Below are 18,565 nucleotides of genomic sequence, written 5' to 3'. Positions count from 1 at the left end.
AAGGAAGAAATTGCAGGGCTATTGGACAAGACTAGAGAACTTTGTTGGCAGCTCCATCGCACAGTGGCCCTCATTACGACCCTGGCGGAAATCGCGGTGCAAAATGCACCATGGAGCACGGCGGAAAGCTGCCGATAGCGCCATGGGGGTTGGCGGATTTTCCGCCCCATTCCGACCTTGGCGGGGCGGTAAATCCCCATCCCCCATTTTACCCTTCCCCATTCCCATTTTTGCCCCATAGGGTATAATGGGAGTGGGGAAGGCGTTAATTACGCCACCGTAAAATACGGTGGCGTAATTAACGAAAAGGTCCCGTAGCGCCATGGATTTCTCCGCCCGGAAAAACCAGGCGGAAAACGCTCCATGGCGCTACGGAAACTCGTAGTAGGGCGGACGGGTCCGCCGCGAATAACGCTGGCCTAAACCCACTCCGCCAGGGTCGTAATGAGGCCCAGTGTGTTTATTGGTAGCGTCAAAATGGCAGATGGAAAATGATTACAGGACAAATCGTAAAGATATTTGGTAAATAATGTGGCAACTGATGAATATGAGCGAATCAAGTCATTACAAAAAGAAAGAGAAAGAATGTCAAACTAATAACACACTGTTGACAGACGGCATCCCTGAGATGATATTGCTTGCACATCTGGAATCATAACATCTGTAGCTTGAACAGAAGAGAGGTCATGGGGGAGTCAGCCTTCTGATCAGCATCCACCTGAAACGCGTTTAAAGGGGGTGAAACAAGCAGGCAGATGAGGATATTGGATGCAGCGTATTTGAGAAATGTTTGCGTAGGTTGTCGTTCCCTTGCAGTTCCCGTATTGCACGTATAAATGTGATGCGAATGCACCACGGCACTTCCCAGCACACCCTTAGGTCTTCCCCACGAGTCTTTGTGGAATTGGGGAAATAAGAGCCGCTAAGCGTTTTTCATGCATGAAGGGATATGTGCAAATCTGAATGTAGAAATGAGTGGTGAAAAAAGGGCAGACAACGATGGTTTAAAAGATGCGAGTCTGCACAATGTTATGACGTAGCTTGGGTATGCAAACATTGGTTGAACTTCCTTACAAGTGTGTGCAGGGGAGTGTTATCTCTGTGTTAGACAACATAACGTGGAGCAACGTGGACTGTGCCATGGGTGCAATCATCTTTATATGTAATCGAATGTGTTGGAGTAGAGGTATTCAAGGGATTGGCTTTAAAGCATGCACCCAAAACTGCCAGCTTTTTTTCTGTGTGCCCGCCAGATGAAGGGCAAGAGCTGTATGACATGCACCTGCACATTTAACAGAGAGGCGAGAACTGACAAGCAGCTCTCTGAGCATCTTTAGCATTCTCTGCATACCCCTCCAAGGCTGGGCTTGCTGCTCTTCCATCTTTAGCATTCTCTGCATCCACCTCCTAGGCTGGGCTTCCTTCTCTTCCATCTTTAGCATTCTCTGCATCCCCCTCCTAGGCTGGGCTTCCTTCTCTTCCATCTTTAGCATTCTCTGCATCCCCCTCCTAGGCTGTGATTGCTGCTCTTCCATCTTTAGCATTCTCTGCATACCCCTCCTAGGCTGGGCTTGCTGCTCTTCCATCTTTAGCATTCTCTGCATCCACCTCCTAGGCTGGGCTTCCTTCTCTTCCATCTTTAGCATTCTCTGCATCCCCCTCCTAGGCTGGGCTTCCTGCTCTTCCATCTTTAGCATTCTCTGCATCCCCCTCCTAGGCTGGGCTTCCTTCTCTTCTATCTTTAGCATTCTCTGCATCCCCCTCCTAGGCTGTGATTGCTGCTCTTCCATCTTTAGCATTCTCTGCATCCCCCTCCTAGGCTGGACTTCCTGCTCTTCCATCTTTAGCATTCTCTGCATCCCCCTTCTAGGCTGTGATTGCTGCTCTTCCATCTTTTGCGTTCTCTGCATTCCCCTCCTAGGCTGGGCTTCCTGCTCTTCCATCTTTAGCATTCTCTGCATCCCCATCCTAGGCTGGGCTTCCTGCTCTTCCATCTTTAGCATTCTCTGCATCCCCCTTCTAGGCTGTGATTGCTGCTCTTCCATCTTTTGCGTTCTCTGCATTCCCCTCCTAGGCTGTGATTGCTGCTCTTCCATCTTTAGCATTCTCTGCACCCCCCTCCTAGGCTGTGATTGCTGCTCTTCCATCTTTAGCATTCTCTGCATCTCCCTCCTAGGCTGGGCTTCCTGCTCTTCCATCTTTAGCATTCTCTGCATCCCCCTCCTAGGCTGTGATTGCTGCTCTTCCATCTTTTGCGTTCTCTGCATTCCCCTCCTACGCTGTGATTGCTGCTCTTCCATCTTTTGCGTTCTCTGCATACCCCTCCTAGGCTGGGCTTGCTGCTCTTCCATCATGTGTGTTCTCTGCACCCCCCTCCTAGGCTGGGCTTCCTGCTCTTCCATCTTTAGCATTCTCTGCATCCCCCTCCTAGGCTGGGCTTCCTGCTCTTCCATCTTTAGCATTCTCTGCATCCCCCTCCTAGGCTGTGATTGCTGCTCTTCCATCTTTTGCATTCTCTGCATCCCCCTCCTAGGCTGTGATTGTTGCTCTTCCATCTTTTGCATTCTCTGCATTCCCCTCCTAGGCTGTGATTGCTGCTCTTCCATCTTTAGCATTCTCTGCATCCCCCTCCTAGGCTGTGATTGCTGCTCTTCCATCTTTTGCATTCTCTCCATCCCCCTCCTAGGGTGGGCTTGCTGCTCTTCCATCATTTGTTTTCTCTGCATCCCCCTCCTAGGCTGGCCGTGCTGCTCTTCCATCATTTACGTTCTCTGCACCCCCCTCCTAGGCTGTGATTGCTGCACTTCCGTCTTTTGCATTCTCTGAATCCTCCTCCTAGGCAGGGCTTGCTGCTCTTCCATCTTTTGCGTTCTCTGAATCCTCCTCCTAGGCAGGGCTTGGTGCTCTTCCATCTTTTGCGTTCTCTGCATCCCCCTCCTAGGCTGGACTTGCTGCTCTTCTGACGTTTGCATTCTCTGCATCCCCCTCCTAGGCTGTGATTGCTGCTCTTCCATCTTTTGCATTCTCTGCATCCCCCTCCTAGGCTGTGATTGCTGCTCTTCCATCTTTTGCGTTCTCTGCATTCCCCTCCTAGGGTGTGATTGCTGCTCTTCCATCTTTTGCATTCTCTCCATCCCCCTCCTAGGCTGGACTTGCTGCTCTTCCATCTTTTGCGTTCTGTGCATCCCCCTCCTAGGCTGTGATTGCTGCTCTTCCATCTTTTGCATTCTCTCCATCCCCCTCCTAGGCTGGACTTGCTGCTCTTCCATCTTTTGCGTTCTGTGCATCCCCCTCCTAGGCTGTGATTGCTGCTCTTCCATCTTTTGCATTCTCTGCATCCCCCTCCTAGGCTGTGATTGCTGCTCTTCCATCTTTTGCGTTCTCTGCACCCCCCTCCAAGGCTGTGATTGCTGCTCTTCCATCTTTTGCATTCTCTCCATCCCCCTCCTAGGCTGGACTTGCTGCTCTTCCATCATTTGTCTGCTTATTCCGGTCTCATGTGTTTGATTATTACACTGCCCCCACCTATCCCTTATGGGTCCAGAAAGGAACAGTACAAACCAGAACGTCATTCTCACAGGATATTCAATGCATCATAATTGCTTTAGAAATGTAACACTTTTCATTAAAGGTCATTAATCCTAGATAAACCAGTTACCACATTTGGTCATATATATTGCATTTTCGATTGTTTTATTTGCATTTTGTTTCTCTTATTTTACTGTATTCATTGGCTGCAACATAACACATGTATGGGTTTATTACATCAGAGGTGCCACAATGGAAGGCTACTGAGGTCTGGTCGTACCAGTGCTGCTTCATTTGTAGAGGTGCTTCCCAGGGCTGAGCCCTGGAACTTATTCTTGAGCACCAGCACTGTTTCTCTTAGACTCCTTTCCATTATGATCTGCACTTTTTGCAACCTTTCTATTTTTACTGTCAGTAGTAGTCACACAACAGACAACAGTCTGCACAGGCCACATCCCGCCACATCCTAGGCTGGCTCATTGCGTCTCTTGTGCCTGATGAACAACACCATACTAGTGATCCATGTGTATGAATAACAATGATCTTGAAGGGCATTACTCTGGGCACTTGCTCTGACCATGCCTACATATTGCTCCAGGCAGCCTGCATGAGCTGTGTACCGCTCTGCCATTGTAATAACTGCCAGCAATAACTTAGTATGGGAGGTGGCTCAGGTGTGTGTGGGGGCATACATCAGCCAGTTGTGGTACTGGGAGTATGCACTAGTCCATTGGGCAGGTGTGCACCCAAACATATACGGGTCAGTGGTACGGCTAGCGCTTGGCATTCACCGCTCTTTAATTTCTTTGTCTCTGGGCGCAGGGGCAGTCAGTGGACATATGAATGGCCATGTTAAGCTGGGCACTCTGCATTTTGCTTCTGGTATAGTGCCAGCACCGTGTGCGCCACTAGGCACGCATGTGCCAAGCTGCTTTTCACTGAATTTTAAACACATGCAGGTATGGGAGTGCTTTCATCAGTGCACAGTTGCCGCTAGTGCGACAGTGGGGCACCCAGCACAGAGAGGACGACAACTGAACGGCCACCATCCAAACGCACCATGACAAGGGGAAGGCCAGAGAGAAAAGCTCATTGCTGAGGAGGTGTGCCTGTGCCAAGCACTACATTATATAAGTTCGTACTTAAGTTCCTCTTTTCCTCCTCCTTCCCTTCTTGTCTCCTCTACTAATCCCACACCTGCTGTGATCTGTTGCCTGGGCCTGTATGAATCCTTGCGGCCCTGACCTCCCACACCAATTCTGCCCCGTTCCTGTCCATCCACAGCACTTGCAGCTGCACACCCTCCTCCCTGGAGGTTCGCACTTACACCTCCCGTTGCCTCAGTCCGTGCAGCACTCAACATTCCTAGCTCTTCATCTGTGGCTCACCCATGAGCTCGGACTCCCCAGAATGTACCCCCTCTTCCTTCTTCCTTGCTTCACTTGCACATTCTGAATACTCACACGGCATAGTAGCTTCGTACCTTCTACCTTTGTCCCGCCCTGCTCTAAAATATTGTGTTTTTAAAGTATTTGCTACCCTTGCTCCCTCCCTGCCCTTGGGTGCTTTGAAACAGTATGTTCTTATTGTACAGGCGCCTAACAAGCAGACAATGAATACATAAATAAATAAATAAATAAATAAATAAATAAATAAATAAATAAATAAATACATTAGTTAAGTGGGGATTCCTCTGCATTAGTCCATCACTTTATTATAGAAAGGAAACCGCGTAGCCCTATTTTCTATGCAGAAATAGCCAAAATTCATTCTGGCACATATGGAACGACGGGAAGGCACATCTAGAATCAGGGTAAAACGATAGCGAAGATTATGCGTTCAAAGAAGCTGTTCAATATGTTCAGCCTTATTTCATAAGGAATATAAATTGCATATAGGGGGCCACCAACGTTAGCGCTTAGCCCGCTGTTGCGCCCTCTGCATGCAGCCTAAAACATTCACAAGGCAGAGGGAAATGTGCCTCTCAGTCTTGTGAAAAAATGTAAATGCTGCCTGCAAATTGCCCTTTGCATAAACATTTGACGGATGGATTTCAATGGAATCTGTCTGGTCTTTAGCAGGTGCAAAATCAAGGCGGATTCCATAGTGATCTATTTGTTTTACACCAGCATGGAATGTACAGCGAAAATCATATCCCCTCTCCATACCCTCCTCTATCTTTGAGCCCCATCTAGCGGGCTGACCCATTTAAAATGAGGCTCTTTGTGTCTCTTTTCACAACACGACTCGTATGTCGTGTTATTTTATGTTATGTTGATTGGTATTTCTAAACTGCACATCTTCCGGGGGTAGTGCACCCGTTATCCCCAATGAGCCAGTGGGAGTTGCAGCTGCAACGCCAGATACATTGGCACTGGGTGGCGTGGATCCGGGCATCGAGCTGGCTCTCTGACATGGCGCACACGCACGCTAGGAAATGTTTGGTCTCTGGCACTTATTTGATAACAATTGAAGCCCCGGGTCGGACCCTGAGGAAATCACATCAAAACATCAGGTTTGTGATGTTTAGAACAGCAGCCAATTCAGGAGCACTGGTCTGAGGTTTTGAAAAGTTTCATTTAGTTTATACCATAACCAGATCCTAGCTCAGAAATCCCTTCAGCACACTGTATTGGCGATGAAGCTTATCCTTTCTTTATGGGAATACCTTGAACTGGCATGGCACCTTTTGGTCTAAGTCACAGATCCTTACGTGGCATTCTGATCAGTCTAGGGCTGTCTTTGCCTGCAGCTCAGTCACCACAGCCTTCTTCCACTCTATCCAGAGTGGTTTCAATGTTACATGGCATTCAGATCAGTCTCTCTTCCTAAATATCTTCCTTATGAAGCTCTTCGCTCATCTACCTCCAACTCCCTCAGGGTCAGTCGCTTCTCCAAGGAAGGAGTTGGTGATAGATCTCTTTCCTCGGCTGGGGCCTCCCTCTGTAACAGCATCCATCCCTCCCTGAAACTTGAGGAGAATCATCTCCGGTTCCGGAAGCACTTAAAAACCTTTCTCTTTGCTTCTGCTTTTTCCTCCTCCTCTCCCCTGCTGACTTCCTGGCTGAAACTGAATCTGCACTGGTTACCTGGCCACCATCTGTTCTCGGGCCCAGGTCCCCTCCCCCGCCTGTCGCACACCTGCACTGCCTTCCTGGTAATCCCCGCACTTGGGGACTGTTTTCAGTATCCCTACAATCCCACTGCCATCTCTTGACACCTGATGTCTGCACTTACCCTTGCACTTGCCACCATATGGCCGTACCTTACTTACTTATTTATTCTATTGTCCCTTGTACTGCACTGTCCTTTCCCCCTTCCCATTGTAAGAGGATTCAATTCAGCAATACAGCTAAGTCAACGCCTAGTCTAGAATACTGAATGAAAACCCTTATTGATATGTCTTTATGTCCAGTTCATGCGTTCTGGAGGACTACCCCTATATAACACCCCTCTCTTGGAATCCTCCTGACCCCACTGAGCCAAGAAGTAGTTCTGTTTTGCAAGTTAAAGGTTTATTTGATAATTTAAACAATATATATATATATATATCACGCTTTAAAATAAATCAATAATTGAATATCACACTTGATCTGATATGATAAAGATTAACAACGGAGAATCTGGCACTAGCACACTTCTTTATAATCACTAAGGAGTTGACATGAAATGGATAAGATAGCAACAATACTTTTATGGTTTCAAATGGATGCAATGTGGAATGAAATGCAGTAAAGAAAACAACTTGATAGGATTTCAGCAAAGACAATGTAATCACTTTCTTGTACAATTCACCCCCCACTTTTATGCAATGCAAGGAAATGGAAGGAAGGCACACAATTCTCAGAAATGCAATTCAAATGTAATTCAGTTCACCCAGCAACTTAGACTACAGAAGTTGAAAACACAGGCAAAATGCTTTGATATGTGCTGGCAATGGAGTGAAAATATGTTAAAATGCTTTTAATTCCCTCTAGAGGTTCAGGGTGAGTGGTATCTAGTTAATATTAGTCCAGGCTCACTCTTGCAATGATTCAGGGATGATTAGCAGGTTAAACGAATTTCTGGCAAATGAAAGCAAGAAGCTTCTGTTTTCACACGTGGAGAAATTTGCAAATCGCGGCAAAATTCGTGAATGCGCCGGGCGCTATTACAGAGGAACTACAAGGACTATCACTATCGATTTGGGGTCCTAAGAAATCCTAGGATCTCAGCTTTCAGATGAAAGTTACTGCAAGTCTCTAAGACAAACGGTCGCGGAGATATGAGCGATTTTGTGAAGGTCGTTTTTCAGATTTGAAATTTTAAAGTTAAAAAGACAAGTGCAGCTTGCAACTAGCAAATCACAGGTGACAGCTTTACAAATGACAGGTGACAGTTAGGAGGCAGTTCTACTTAGATTAAAATAGCTTGGATTATATTATTTTAACTAAGAGATTGGTTCTGCACAGTTTTCTAGGTACTCACACTATATTCTTGAGTGAAATGGGCCTCGCCACGGATCTGGTCAGGTTTTAGACTGGACTCTACACTTCACAGTGATCTGGGTCAGCTCTCTCTGGTTCTGCTAACAGTGATCTGGGTCAGCTCTGCTCTCTCTCTGGTTCTGGAAATTTGATAGATTTGAAGTCTCTATGTCTGCTCTCTGAAGGTTGATGGAGGTAAAGTATGGATTTTCCCGGCAGAGCTTCCAGCTGCAAATGGATTTGAAGGTCCCTATCTGTCCTGTCTCTCTGCTTTTATGTGTTTTGAAAATGGGTGTGTGTGAGCAGCATCACTAGCCAGCCCCTCTCCACTTATCATTGGCCAAGCTTTCATTTCTCCCCTGATTGGGGGAGCTAAATTGTGTCAGAGTGATGTCATTTTACAGCCTGCAGAAAGTCCACTCCTCCTGTCAACTTGCACACAAATCTAGATTTGAACCAAATACATATTTCATAGCTACACAGTGGTTTGAAATTACATGCACCCATCACATATCACAGGAGGTATACCCTGTTCAAACTCTGCTCTTCCTGGGGGCTTGCATTCAGAAATAGCGATATTTTGCACTTTTTAACTGGTTTGCAATCCCGGACATTACCCCAAATTTACACACATGTGCGCAAGGAGTATGGACATTAGTTGATGAAGTGGCAGATTTTTCACATGCACACATTTTGAGTAATATCCTCTTAACTGCTAGTTTGCCCCCAGAACATCACACAAATTGGAGTTTGGGCTTGAATTGAAGGTACATTTTTTAAATTAAGGCTCTCAAAGTTATACATTTCTGTCATTTGATTACAAAGAGTTATCAGTGTTTCTGTAAAATATATATTTTGCTTTCAATTCAGTTCTCAGAGTGTTGGGGTCCGCCTCCAAGACTTGGGTGGGTCAGTCACATGTATCCTCTGGCAGGCAGGCCTTTGTTGACATTAAACAGTAAAAATCAACATATTCCTTTCAGAGGAGAGGGGCCATTGTGTGGTCTCTGGGAAGCTGAGATCAGGAGGCCAGGGAGCCACTTTGCATTTAATTAACAGAACCCTGTGATTTCCTGGCTTCTTGTGTTGAGTTCTGAAGTGTCAAGAGTTCTCAGGACAGGCAACCCCTTTGAACTTTCAATGAAATAAGACCCCTTTCTTTGCACTAGACAGTTTTGCAAGACAGCTCTCCTGTCAGAGTTTAGACCGCTAGTGCCGCCTTGAGGATTTTGTTGATACTGCATGCAATTTTGGGATCTTTCTTGGATTAATGCATTCTAAACAGGAATGGTTCTTACATGGTAGTAAATCCTTGCTTAACATTGTTTTGATGGGGCTCCTTACAGTAAGATGGTTATGTGGAACCCCACAAAAGGGTTGAATCTTTAAAGTGGTCCAATGAGTCACGATTTCAGCAACTTTTTGACATCAGTAACAGTGGATTTTGTTAACAAAGACCTTTCTTTACACTGGTGGGTGGCAAGTTAGGTAACCATTTTGGTGTGCGCACAACTGCGCAGCTCTCCTGGATTCTGGGATGAAATGATGGGCGGCGACAGCGCATCCCCATCTTTACCCACTCCAATGATTTATTTTTGTTCTGGGGTAAAATGATGGGCAGCGACAGCTTAATCCCCATATTTACCCCGTTTAATGATTCCACATGGGTCAAAACCCTCCACAAACCCCCCCGCCCGACTGCGCTTTGACTTGAGTCGAGGGGGAGTCGGTTGCAAGGGAGGTTTTGAACCCTGGCGCTGGTATGTCCACATTATCTTCTTCCAATTCTGTAGATGGCACAGTTCAGCATCTTCCTCTCCATCCGGTCAGATCGATCAGTTCTCCTCGCCGGTCCTGATGGGAAGATTGGGCGGTACCCCGGGCCCGTTGCGTCTCTGCTCCCGGTCTCCGGATCGTCCTCCTTGGCCCGTCTCAAGGTTTTCTTTCTCCTAGGACGACAAAAGAAGAGCGGCAATACCTATTCATGGACATTTCTCCACCACTGTTGAGATAGTGGGGCAGCATATGCATTTCATCATAACGAAACATTACATTCTTATTTTGAAAAAAAAACAGTATAACTAAGAGACCGTTTCATACAAATCACAATATTTTAGAGACTAGATGTGGTATGTTTTATGGTTGGAACTGAATTAGTCTGAGACAGTACCCGCTAGGATTCCAGAGGATTCCTCCAGTTGTTGCAGAGTGTGCCTGGGATGGCAACATTTCAGCTGGTTTATGTGGACCCACTTGTCTTCCCCCTCTGCCAAAGGACCTTTGGGGATGTGGATTTTGTAGGCCACAGGGGAGATCTTGTCGATGATCTCAAAGGGTCCCTTCCACGTAGGCAAGAATTTCCGCTGTTTTGCCTGGTTTCTTTGGAAGTTGTATAGATAGACCCGGTCTCCCACCTGATATTCCTTCCTGGAAGTCTTCAGGTCATAATGGGTCTTCATGCTATCAGCTGATCTTTCCAGATTCCGCTGAGCGTAAGCAAAAGCATGTTGGAGGTGTTTCCTTAAATTCTCCACATACTCATGAGTAGTGGAGGCATTTATCAGTGTCTGCTCTTGGGTCCTGTAGAGCAAATGCTGCGGAAGCACCATCTTGCGCCCAGTCATCAATTCAAATGGTGACATTTTGGTTGCAGATGAAGGGGTAGATCTGATGGCCATTAGGACCAGAGGTAATCGGATGTCCCAACTTGGCCCAGAATCTGCCACAAACTTCTTTAATATGCTCACAATGGTTCGGTTATATCTCTCTACTGCCCCAGAAGAAGCTGGTCTATAAGCAATATGCAACTTCCTTTTGACCCCCAGTATCTCCCACATCCTTGTCATTACTTCACTGGTGAAGTGGCTACCCCTGTCTGACTCAATCCTTTGAGGTAGACCAAAACGGGAAAAGATGTGGTTAATCATCAGGGCAGCTGCTGTTTCTGCCTTGCAATTTGGGGCTGGGAGACATTCCACCCACTTGGTGAACAAGCATGTGACGGTCAACATGTACTTATTCCCCCTAGCAGAGCGAATCACACGGCCGACAAAGTCGATTTGTAAATCTGACCATGGCAGTGTCATCCCCCTCTTTTGGAGAGGCGCACGGTGCGTGAGGGATGATGGCTGAAATTGTGCACACACAAGACACCCCTTCAAGTATTGGTCGAGGTCCTGCCCCATGTGTGGCCAGTATGCAACCTCTCTTAAGATTTCCAATGTTGTGTGAAACCCCCTATGACCGGCGGTGGCCGCATCATGGGCGTGACTTAACATCAGGCTTCGGAACGAGGTAGGAACCACCCACTGATCGTGGCCAGCTTTGGATTTCCTTACCAGCAAACCGTCTTGGATTCGGAACATTTTTGGACATTTCATCAACACTCTTAGGTCCTCTTTCCCAATGTAATCGGTATCCGTCAGGGGAAAGTTCTCAGGGTCCTCAAGGTGTTGGTAAAACTTACCAATTATTGGATCCCCCTTCTGAGCGGTAATCAAATCAGCATCAGGGGTCTCCTTACTCCATTGTGCAATTGAAAGGTCGTTGTGAGCATTTGTCTGGGACCTAGTGATAGCAGTGACCTGGATTTCCCCCAACAGGGACTCAATCTCAATTAGATCCCCTTGGATGGCCCCGGTTTTGGCCAGCTGATCAGCTAAGTCATTTCCAGTTTTGTCTGGTCCCTCTACTTTGGAATGACCCTTGATCTTTTTCCAATAGATGGTCATCTCATTCGAGGTGACCAGATCATCAATGTTTTGGATCAACTTCCCATGTTTCAAGGGTTTGTTGTTAGCACATAACATGCCTCTGGTTTTCCAATTAACCAGGTGCTCCACGAACCCGTTCCGTACATAATCCGAATCTGTGATTATGACCAGTTCGCGGAGTTGATGCTGGACAGCAGTGGGAATGGCCTGATGCACAGCCATCAATTCTGCCACCTGACTACTTCGGGGACCAATTTTGTATCCAGCGGAGGGTTCTGGGGACTCATTCACCCATGCATTCCCTACGCCGGCCACCAGTTCTTTCTCCCCGTTGTTGTCAACATGGTAAGAGCATCCATCCACATAGACAGTGGGCATTCCCTCACACTTGTCCTCTTCAAAGACTTGGTGTGGGGAATTAAGGTATGCCTCCATGTTGTCCTTGATTTTTAGACTTTCGTCCTCGAGACAGTTTTCTCTGGCACAATCATGCAAGTCAGCCAGACCTTGCGCGAGGGGACTCTTCTTGTTTTGGCCATATCTGACCTCCACAGGAAAGCCTTGCATTGACAGAATCCAGGAAGTAATTCGGGAATTACTCACATTTCCGGCCCGGATTCTGTCACTTTGGAGATATTGCAGAGGCTGGTGTGGAGTCTCCACTATGATGTGTTCCCCCTGGATAAACGGGCGGTAATTCTTCAATGCCCACACCGTTGCCAGGAGTGCCTTCTCACAATCGTTGAATTTTTCCTCCACAGAGGATAAAGTTTTGCTCGCATAGGAGATTACTTTATTGACCTTGTCATGCTTTTGGTATAATACTGCCGTCAAGCACGTATTAGAGAACCCCGTCTCCAGGAAGAACTCCTTGTTTCTGACAGGGTAAGCTAGGCAAGGCACTTGTGAGAGGCTTCTTTTGAGTTGTTTTACTGCCTCGGCTTGTTCTGGACCCCATTCCCACTTGACCCCCCCCTTCAGGAGATGAATCAGGGGTCTGGTGATCTCTGCGTAGCCCTCAATGAACTTTCTGCTGTAATTAGTCAGTCCAAGGAGGCTCCTTAGTTCCCGCAGAGTTGTGGGGTCTTTCAGTTTCTGAAGTGCTTCCACTTTCTTTTCCTGGGGACAGAGACCCTGCGGAGTAATCTCATGCCCCAAGAAATTAACACGGGTTCTACACCACTGTGCTTTCTGAAAGGAAAGTTTTGCTCCGGCGGCCCTCAACTGCGTCAGAACATAACGGATCTCCGCTATGTGTTCCTCCACAGATGAACTTTTGATGAGGACATCATCTACATAAGCCAGGTTACCCCTCGCACCCAGGTCGGGCATGGCCTTATGTAGGAAAATGTTGAATTAATTGCCGGAGTTGAGGTATCCGAAGGGAGTCCGGGTCCATGTGTACTGCTGGCCCCCAAAGGTAAAAGCCAGTTTGTATTGGTCCTCCCTGCTGACAGGCACGGTCCAGTATCCATTGGTCAGGTCTATTGCAGTGAATACCTGTGACCCCTGGATCTGGGCCAGCCCTTGGTCAATGTAGGGAAGAGGCCATCGGGAAGTATGGACCTGTTTGTTGAGCTCCCTGAGGTCGGCGCAGAGTCTCCACTGGCCGTTTGGCTTCAATATTCCCAGCACCGGATTATTGAAGGTGCTGTGGACGGGACAGATTATTCCCCGGGACTCAAGGTTCTTAATTATTTCAGTAAGGGACTCCATTGATGCGAGAGGCAAGCGATATTGCTTCACAAACACAGGAGTCATGCCAGGGTCCGTGGGGATTGTTGTTGTGTGGATGTCGGTGCGGCCACAGTCATATGAGTCTACCGCAAAGAGATCTTGGAAATCCAAGAAAACTTGTTTCAACTTTTGCTTTTGTTCCAGAGTCACACAGGCGTCAGCTAGGTTGACTCTCTCTTCCACCATCTGCCTGAAGCCTGGAAAGACTTCTGGTTTGGCTATCTCCGCGGCCTCCTCCAGCTGGGTGGAGAAGTCCCTGGTCAGAGTGCTGATTTGGACCGGAGGCTTCAGGTGGGAAAGGCAGCCCTCATGGACCTGGAAAATCACCTCATCCCTCCTGAAGTCACAAGTCACATCTTCCTTACCATAGGGGCAGGAAGAGTACACCAGGAAGTTCCCCCCATGCCGGGTAAAAATCCTGTCTGGTGTTGTATTGTCATCACTGTCACTGTCAAAACAGTCCTTGGGGATTAGTCCTAACAGTTCATTTACTAAGTCGATGGAAAAATGTCGGTCATCAACCGCCATTCCAATAATGGTGCCTGCGGCTAGAGTAATACTCTTCAAGTCGCTGTTATCCACCTCTATTGGAATGGTGTCATGTTCTATGTTGACTAATGGTGTTGGGTTTACCCCTAACCCTTGCTGTTGGAGAGTAGCATTTAGATGTATGTAAGCATCAGGGTTTTGCAAATATTGTCCTCTTTTCGCTTTCACTTCCAGGGAGAATTGTCGGGTCCTTTCTGGGATGGTGACTTCCTCTTTAATCTGAATTTCAACTGCATAAGGTAGCAATTGAGCTGACCTAAATGCTTTTTCTGGATCATCAAAGCCCATGGGATTATCCGCTAATCGGGACCAAGCTTTGAAGTTTATTAGGTCCAAACTAATGGCAAAGCGATTGAGAATGTCACTGCCTAAGTAAAAGGCGGCAGTAACGTCTCGCACGACCCAACAATTATGGACTATGCTCTTGTTGCCAATGGAGATTTTGAGCATACACCTGCTTGGCAGGAGCTGTTTGGAATTAGGTGCTTCCATGTCCATTTCCCATTTGCCTATCAGTTTGAATGTGGGAATGGCTGGATCTTTTGGGAGTTGGCGGAACATGGCTTCGCTGATGAAGCTCTTCCCGTTGTTCACACACACTCGAGCGAGAACAGAGTCCTTCCCATCATTTAATTGGACAGGGATGAACAACTGCTCTCCAATTTGCTGAATATCAGCCAGGCTCTGAGCTGATTTCACATCTTTCTGGACTATAGGAGTGGGAGTTTCTGATTGTGGATTAGTATAGAATCTCAGAGTAGTTCCTTCCAGCGTGGAGTACCACTTTAGACTGGAAGGAAGGTTGATTTTCAGAAATAGAGAGGACCCCCCATCACCAGTCTGTTGTCCTACTGCTATTACTGTCACGTCTGGAATTTGGTTGTTCTGGAAGTGAAATTCTACTTGGTCAGATTTTTGTTCAACCATGTGGCAGGTGCCGTTCAAACTAACATGGTTGACACTCTGTTTTAATTTTATTGGTCGGCTAGTCTGGGTCCAGAGGACCTTGTTTACGCAATCTATTAGGGGTGACAACCTTCTCAGGAGGTCATTCCCTAGTAAACAAGGGGTGCCCTCTGGAGTCACAACTAAGACCGGGTGTTTCAACTTGTGTCGCCCAAATTTAATGTCCAAGTCTGCCGTCCCCTCGACGGGAATTTCCTTCCCGTCAAAGTTCTGGAGTTGTCCAGGGAGTGAGGTGAGAGGAATTTGGTAATTCTCTCCCCTTCCTGCATTCAGTTCATCAAAGGCCCTTCTGGACAGAAGGGTAGCTTGAGATCCCGTGTCCACCAGCGCCAAATTTGTACCCTGCCCCTGTACTTGTACCGGGGCATAATATCTTCCCTCATTCTCCTCAAGGGGGCACAGATAATGCACATTTTTGGACAACTGGTGGGCTAACTTTCTGGTTTTGGACATCGCTGGAGAAGAGATTTGGGCAGAATTCTGTGGAGAGCCTTTGGAATCTGAAAGAAAAAGTTGGCAACTGGAGATCAGAGCCATTGTGGGTTCCCCTGGCTCCGGTTCCGGGCCGCCCCCCCTTTTTGGAGGCAGTCACCAGGATGGGTTTGAACCAGGGGATTTTCTTGCTGTTGGTTCTGGGATGAGATGGTGGGCGGCGGTAGCTCAGTCTCCACATCTCCCCAGTCTGGATTTGCATCCCTAGGGACCCATTTTTCTTTGGGAGGAGTTCCCCCCTCTCTGAAGGAGAAGATCCTTTTCAAAGGATCCTCTGAGGATCCCTCTCCCTCAAATTGGAAGATCTGTACCTCCTCCTCAAACTGAGTCTGTTTGGGTCTTTTGTTTCTCCTACCCCCCCTCTGCTCCTTAGGAGGCAGACTTTCAGGGGCAAGAGATTTTGTTTCCGGTTCCTGGGTTTCCAGGGGCTGTTTACAAGTGAGGAAGGAAGCTTCCTCCAAGGCTTTACACCCCCCTTCCCTTTGTGCCTCCTCCCTGGGAACCGGTGAGTTATCGGGGTGCTGCCCCCGTCATTGTTCTGGAGCACCAGGTCCAGAGTTGGGTGCGTTCTGCGCCGGCACGCCCATCTGAGGGTTCTGCTGAGCCCTCAGTATGTGACCCAGATCCCGCGCCATGTTTTGAACCTGGCGCTCTAACTGGGAAACCCGCTCAGGCTGATACGGGGCCCTGTTTTCTCCCCTGGGCTGATCCCGGGAAGGGTAGCTGTCCCTTCTCTGGTAATACCCCGGATTGGGAAGATTTGGGTACCCCTCCACCCTTGGCCTCCCCTCTCCCGGATTAGGTTGTCTGGGCTCAGGGAATTGGGGAAAGAAGGGTGGAGGATTTTGGGGCTGGAAGTTGGGTGGATACCTGGGGAAAAAGTTCTGCCCAGGATTTGGAGAATTTCTGCCCTCCGGTGGGAAGTTAGGAGGGAAGTTCCCTGGGCTAGGTGCTTGGCTGGATCCCCCCCCCTTGGGCTGGAGGAGTCCACACATAACCCAGGATGGGTCGATTTCCCTTGTAGCGGGGACTTACATAATCAGGAGAGCGAGGGACCCCATTGGGGGGACTACCTCTTTCACTCCCTGCCTGTGACTGGCCCGAGGACCTTCTGGGCCTAGCATTATTAGGTGCAGGTAGGTTTTTAGGTCCCCCCATCTTCAAATCCAAAACGGGGGTGACCTTTACCTCTGCCACCTTGGCAGCAGCAGGGGTGCTGTTGGCTTTGGGGTTTTTCTGGGCATTACTTTTGCTATCTACCGGTTTCTGCACCTCATAGATCCGGGTAGCCTGTGCAATGACCCAGTCTAAAGATCTTTTCTCGTGAAAATCCCTCACAAGCTGGGTCATTATGTATTTGGGCAAGGCATGAAAAAATGTATTAATGAATTCTCTACTGTCTGTGCGCACCCTTCTGGTGGTCTGCGCAAAAGCACGTTTCAGTTCTTGCACAAATTCTTGTGGGGCCTGATCCTCCCCACATTGTAAATTGTAGGCTGCCTTGCGAGCCTCTTGGGGATTTCTGTGAACAGAAAAATGTTTTAATATGGCCGCCCTATAGGTGGACCACCTGGAATGATTTTGGTCCTCCAGCCCTGCAAAGAAACTAGAGTACTCTGGGGAGAATGTCCACTTTACATATTGGATACAGCTTTGGCTGTCCTTCAAATGGAAAGTCTCCATCATTTGCTCAAACAACTCTAAGTGCTCCCAAACAGAATACTTAGCGTTCTTATGGTAAGGCGTGATGACGCTCCTGATCGCCTTAATCTGCTTTAAGGGGTCCTTAAGCAAGGCCCTTTTTGCCTTATTGGCCTTTTTGGTTCGGGTAACCCTTGTCCATTCATCCTCTGACTCAGAGGCACTGCTCCCAGAGGTTCCTGTCTGCTCTTCCAGGTTTTCCCGGATTCTGCGAGCCTGGGAATGGCTGGCAGAATGTGGGGACCTGGTCTCCTGTGTCCTGCGCAGTTCAGAGGAGTCTTCAGATTCCTCCTTGCTGCCAGGATTTGATGGGTACCCCCCCCCCCACTGACCTAACTGGGCAGAGGTTTTCAGGATGCCCTTAATGGGCCTACTCTCCTGGGGTTCCCCACTAAATTGCACTGTGCTTGGGTGCCCATACCCGGATGCCCGCCCCTCCATTCCTGGGTGGTACTGGCCTATGAGCCCCATGCTTCTGGCTGGATAGTAATCTGCCATCCCTGTGGCCCTGTGCTCATGTGCGCCAGGGGACATGGGGGTGGCAGAGTCCAGGGACTGAGAGGTATGGGGGCCTCTAGTACTAGGGCTCCTGAGGTTATGCTCCGGAGTTTCCATTTCCCAGCGAACCTCATCTCTATCCGCCCCTGCTCCCTGTTGCAATGCAAGAGCCTGCATTTGTGCTTTCAGTTCCTCAGTCAAGGCCTTACTAGACTCTATCAGTCTCTCCTGCATCGCTACCTGTTGTTGGAGCCTATCATTGTGTTGACAAAGGGCCTCATTTTCCCTCTGTGTTTCCTGATTGGTCCTGGAGCACTGGGCCAGTCTTTGCTGCAGGAGGGTTACCTCCTGAGCTGTGTCCCTATTGGCCTGCTCCTTTCTTGCTAGAGCATCCTCCACCCTCCTGGTGTGCTCTAGCAAGTCCTGGTGTTCTTTTTGGAGGTCACCCAGTCCCTGGTGGGCCAGGTGATTTTCTTCCATTTTCCTTTTTAAGTGGCAGACTTCCTGGCCTAAGGTATCCCTTTCCTGACTAAGAGCCTGCATCTGTGCCGCCAGGTCGTCCCTTTGCCTTTGGAAGGCACCAGCTTTCTGGCGCTCCTGATCAAACTCTGCCTGGGTATCCAGGTCTTTCGAAATCAGCTTGTTGCTCTCTACCTTCACTCTATCTAGATGACTTTGCAGGGTGGCTACCTGCTCCGTGCATGCCCTGTTAAAGTCTAATTGTTGCTCCAGCTTTTTCTGGCTCTGCAGTAAGTTGTCCAAACTGTCTCGGTGCTCCTTCTGCAGGGCCAGAAATCTAGTATCCTGGTCAGCCTTTTCCTGTTGCAGTATATCCATGTCCTTCTTTATTTTAATGATGTATTGCCTACTATCATTTTCTGACTCCTGGCTCCTCTGCAGCCTCTGCTCAGAAGA

General features: G+C 48.1%; 1 protein-coding gene across 1 annotated transcript; it reads right to left on the bottom strand.

Annotated features, from left to right (window-relative positions):
* Positions 1-1,190: 1,190 nt before the first annotated feature.
* Positions 1,191-2,762, bottom strand: LOC138525915 (trichohyalin-like). Its single transcript, XM_069636203.1, has one exon. The coding sequence runs from the start codon at positions 2,760-2,762 to the stop codon at positions 1,191-1,193; it is 1,572 nt and encodes a 523-aa protein (XP_069492304.1).
* Between the last annotated feature and the right edge of the window lie 15,803 nt (positions 2,763-18,565).

Source organism: Ambystoma mexicanum, chromosome 7p (genome assembly GCF_040938575.1).
Source record: "Ambystoma mexicanum isolate Mex_15411 chromosome 7p, UKY_AmexF1_1, whole genome shotgun sequence".
NCBI lineage: Eukaryota > Metazoa > Chordata > Amphibia > Caudata > Ambystomatidae > Ambystoma > Ambystoma mexicanum.
This window is presented reverse-complemented; position numbering and strand designations above follow the sequence as displayed.

Excerpts from the sequence above, each read along its gene's own strand:
- LOC138525915 (XM_069636203.1), bottom strand. The coding sequence starts at position 2,762 with ATGATGGAAGAGCAGCACGGCCAGCCTAGGAGGGGGATGCAGAGAAAA.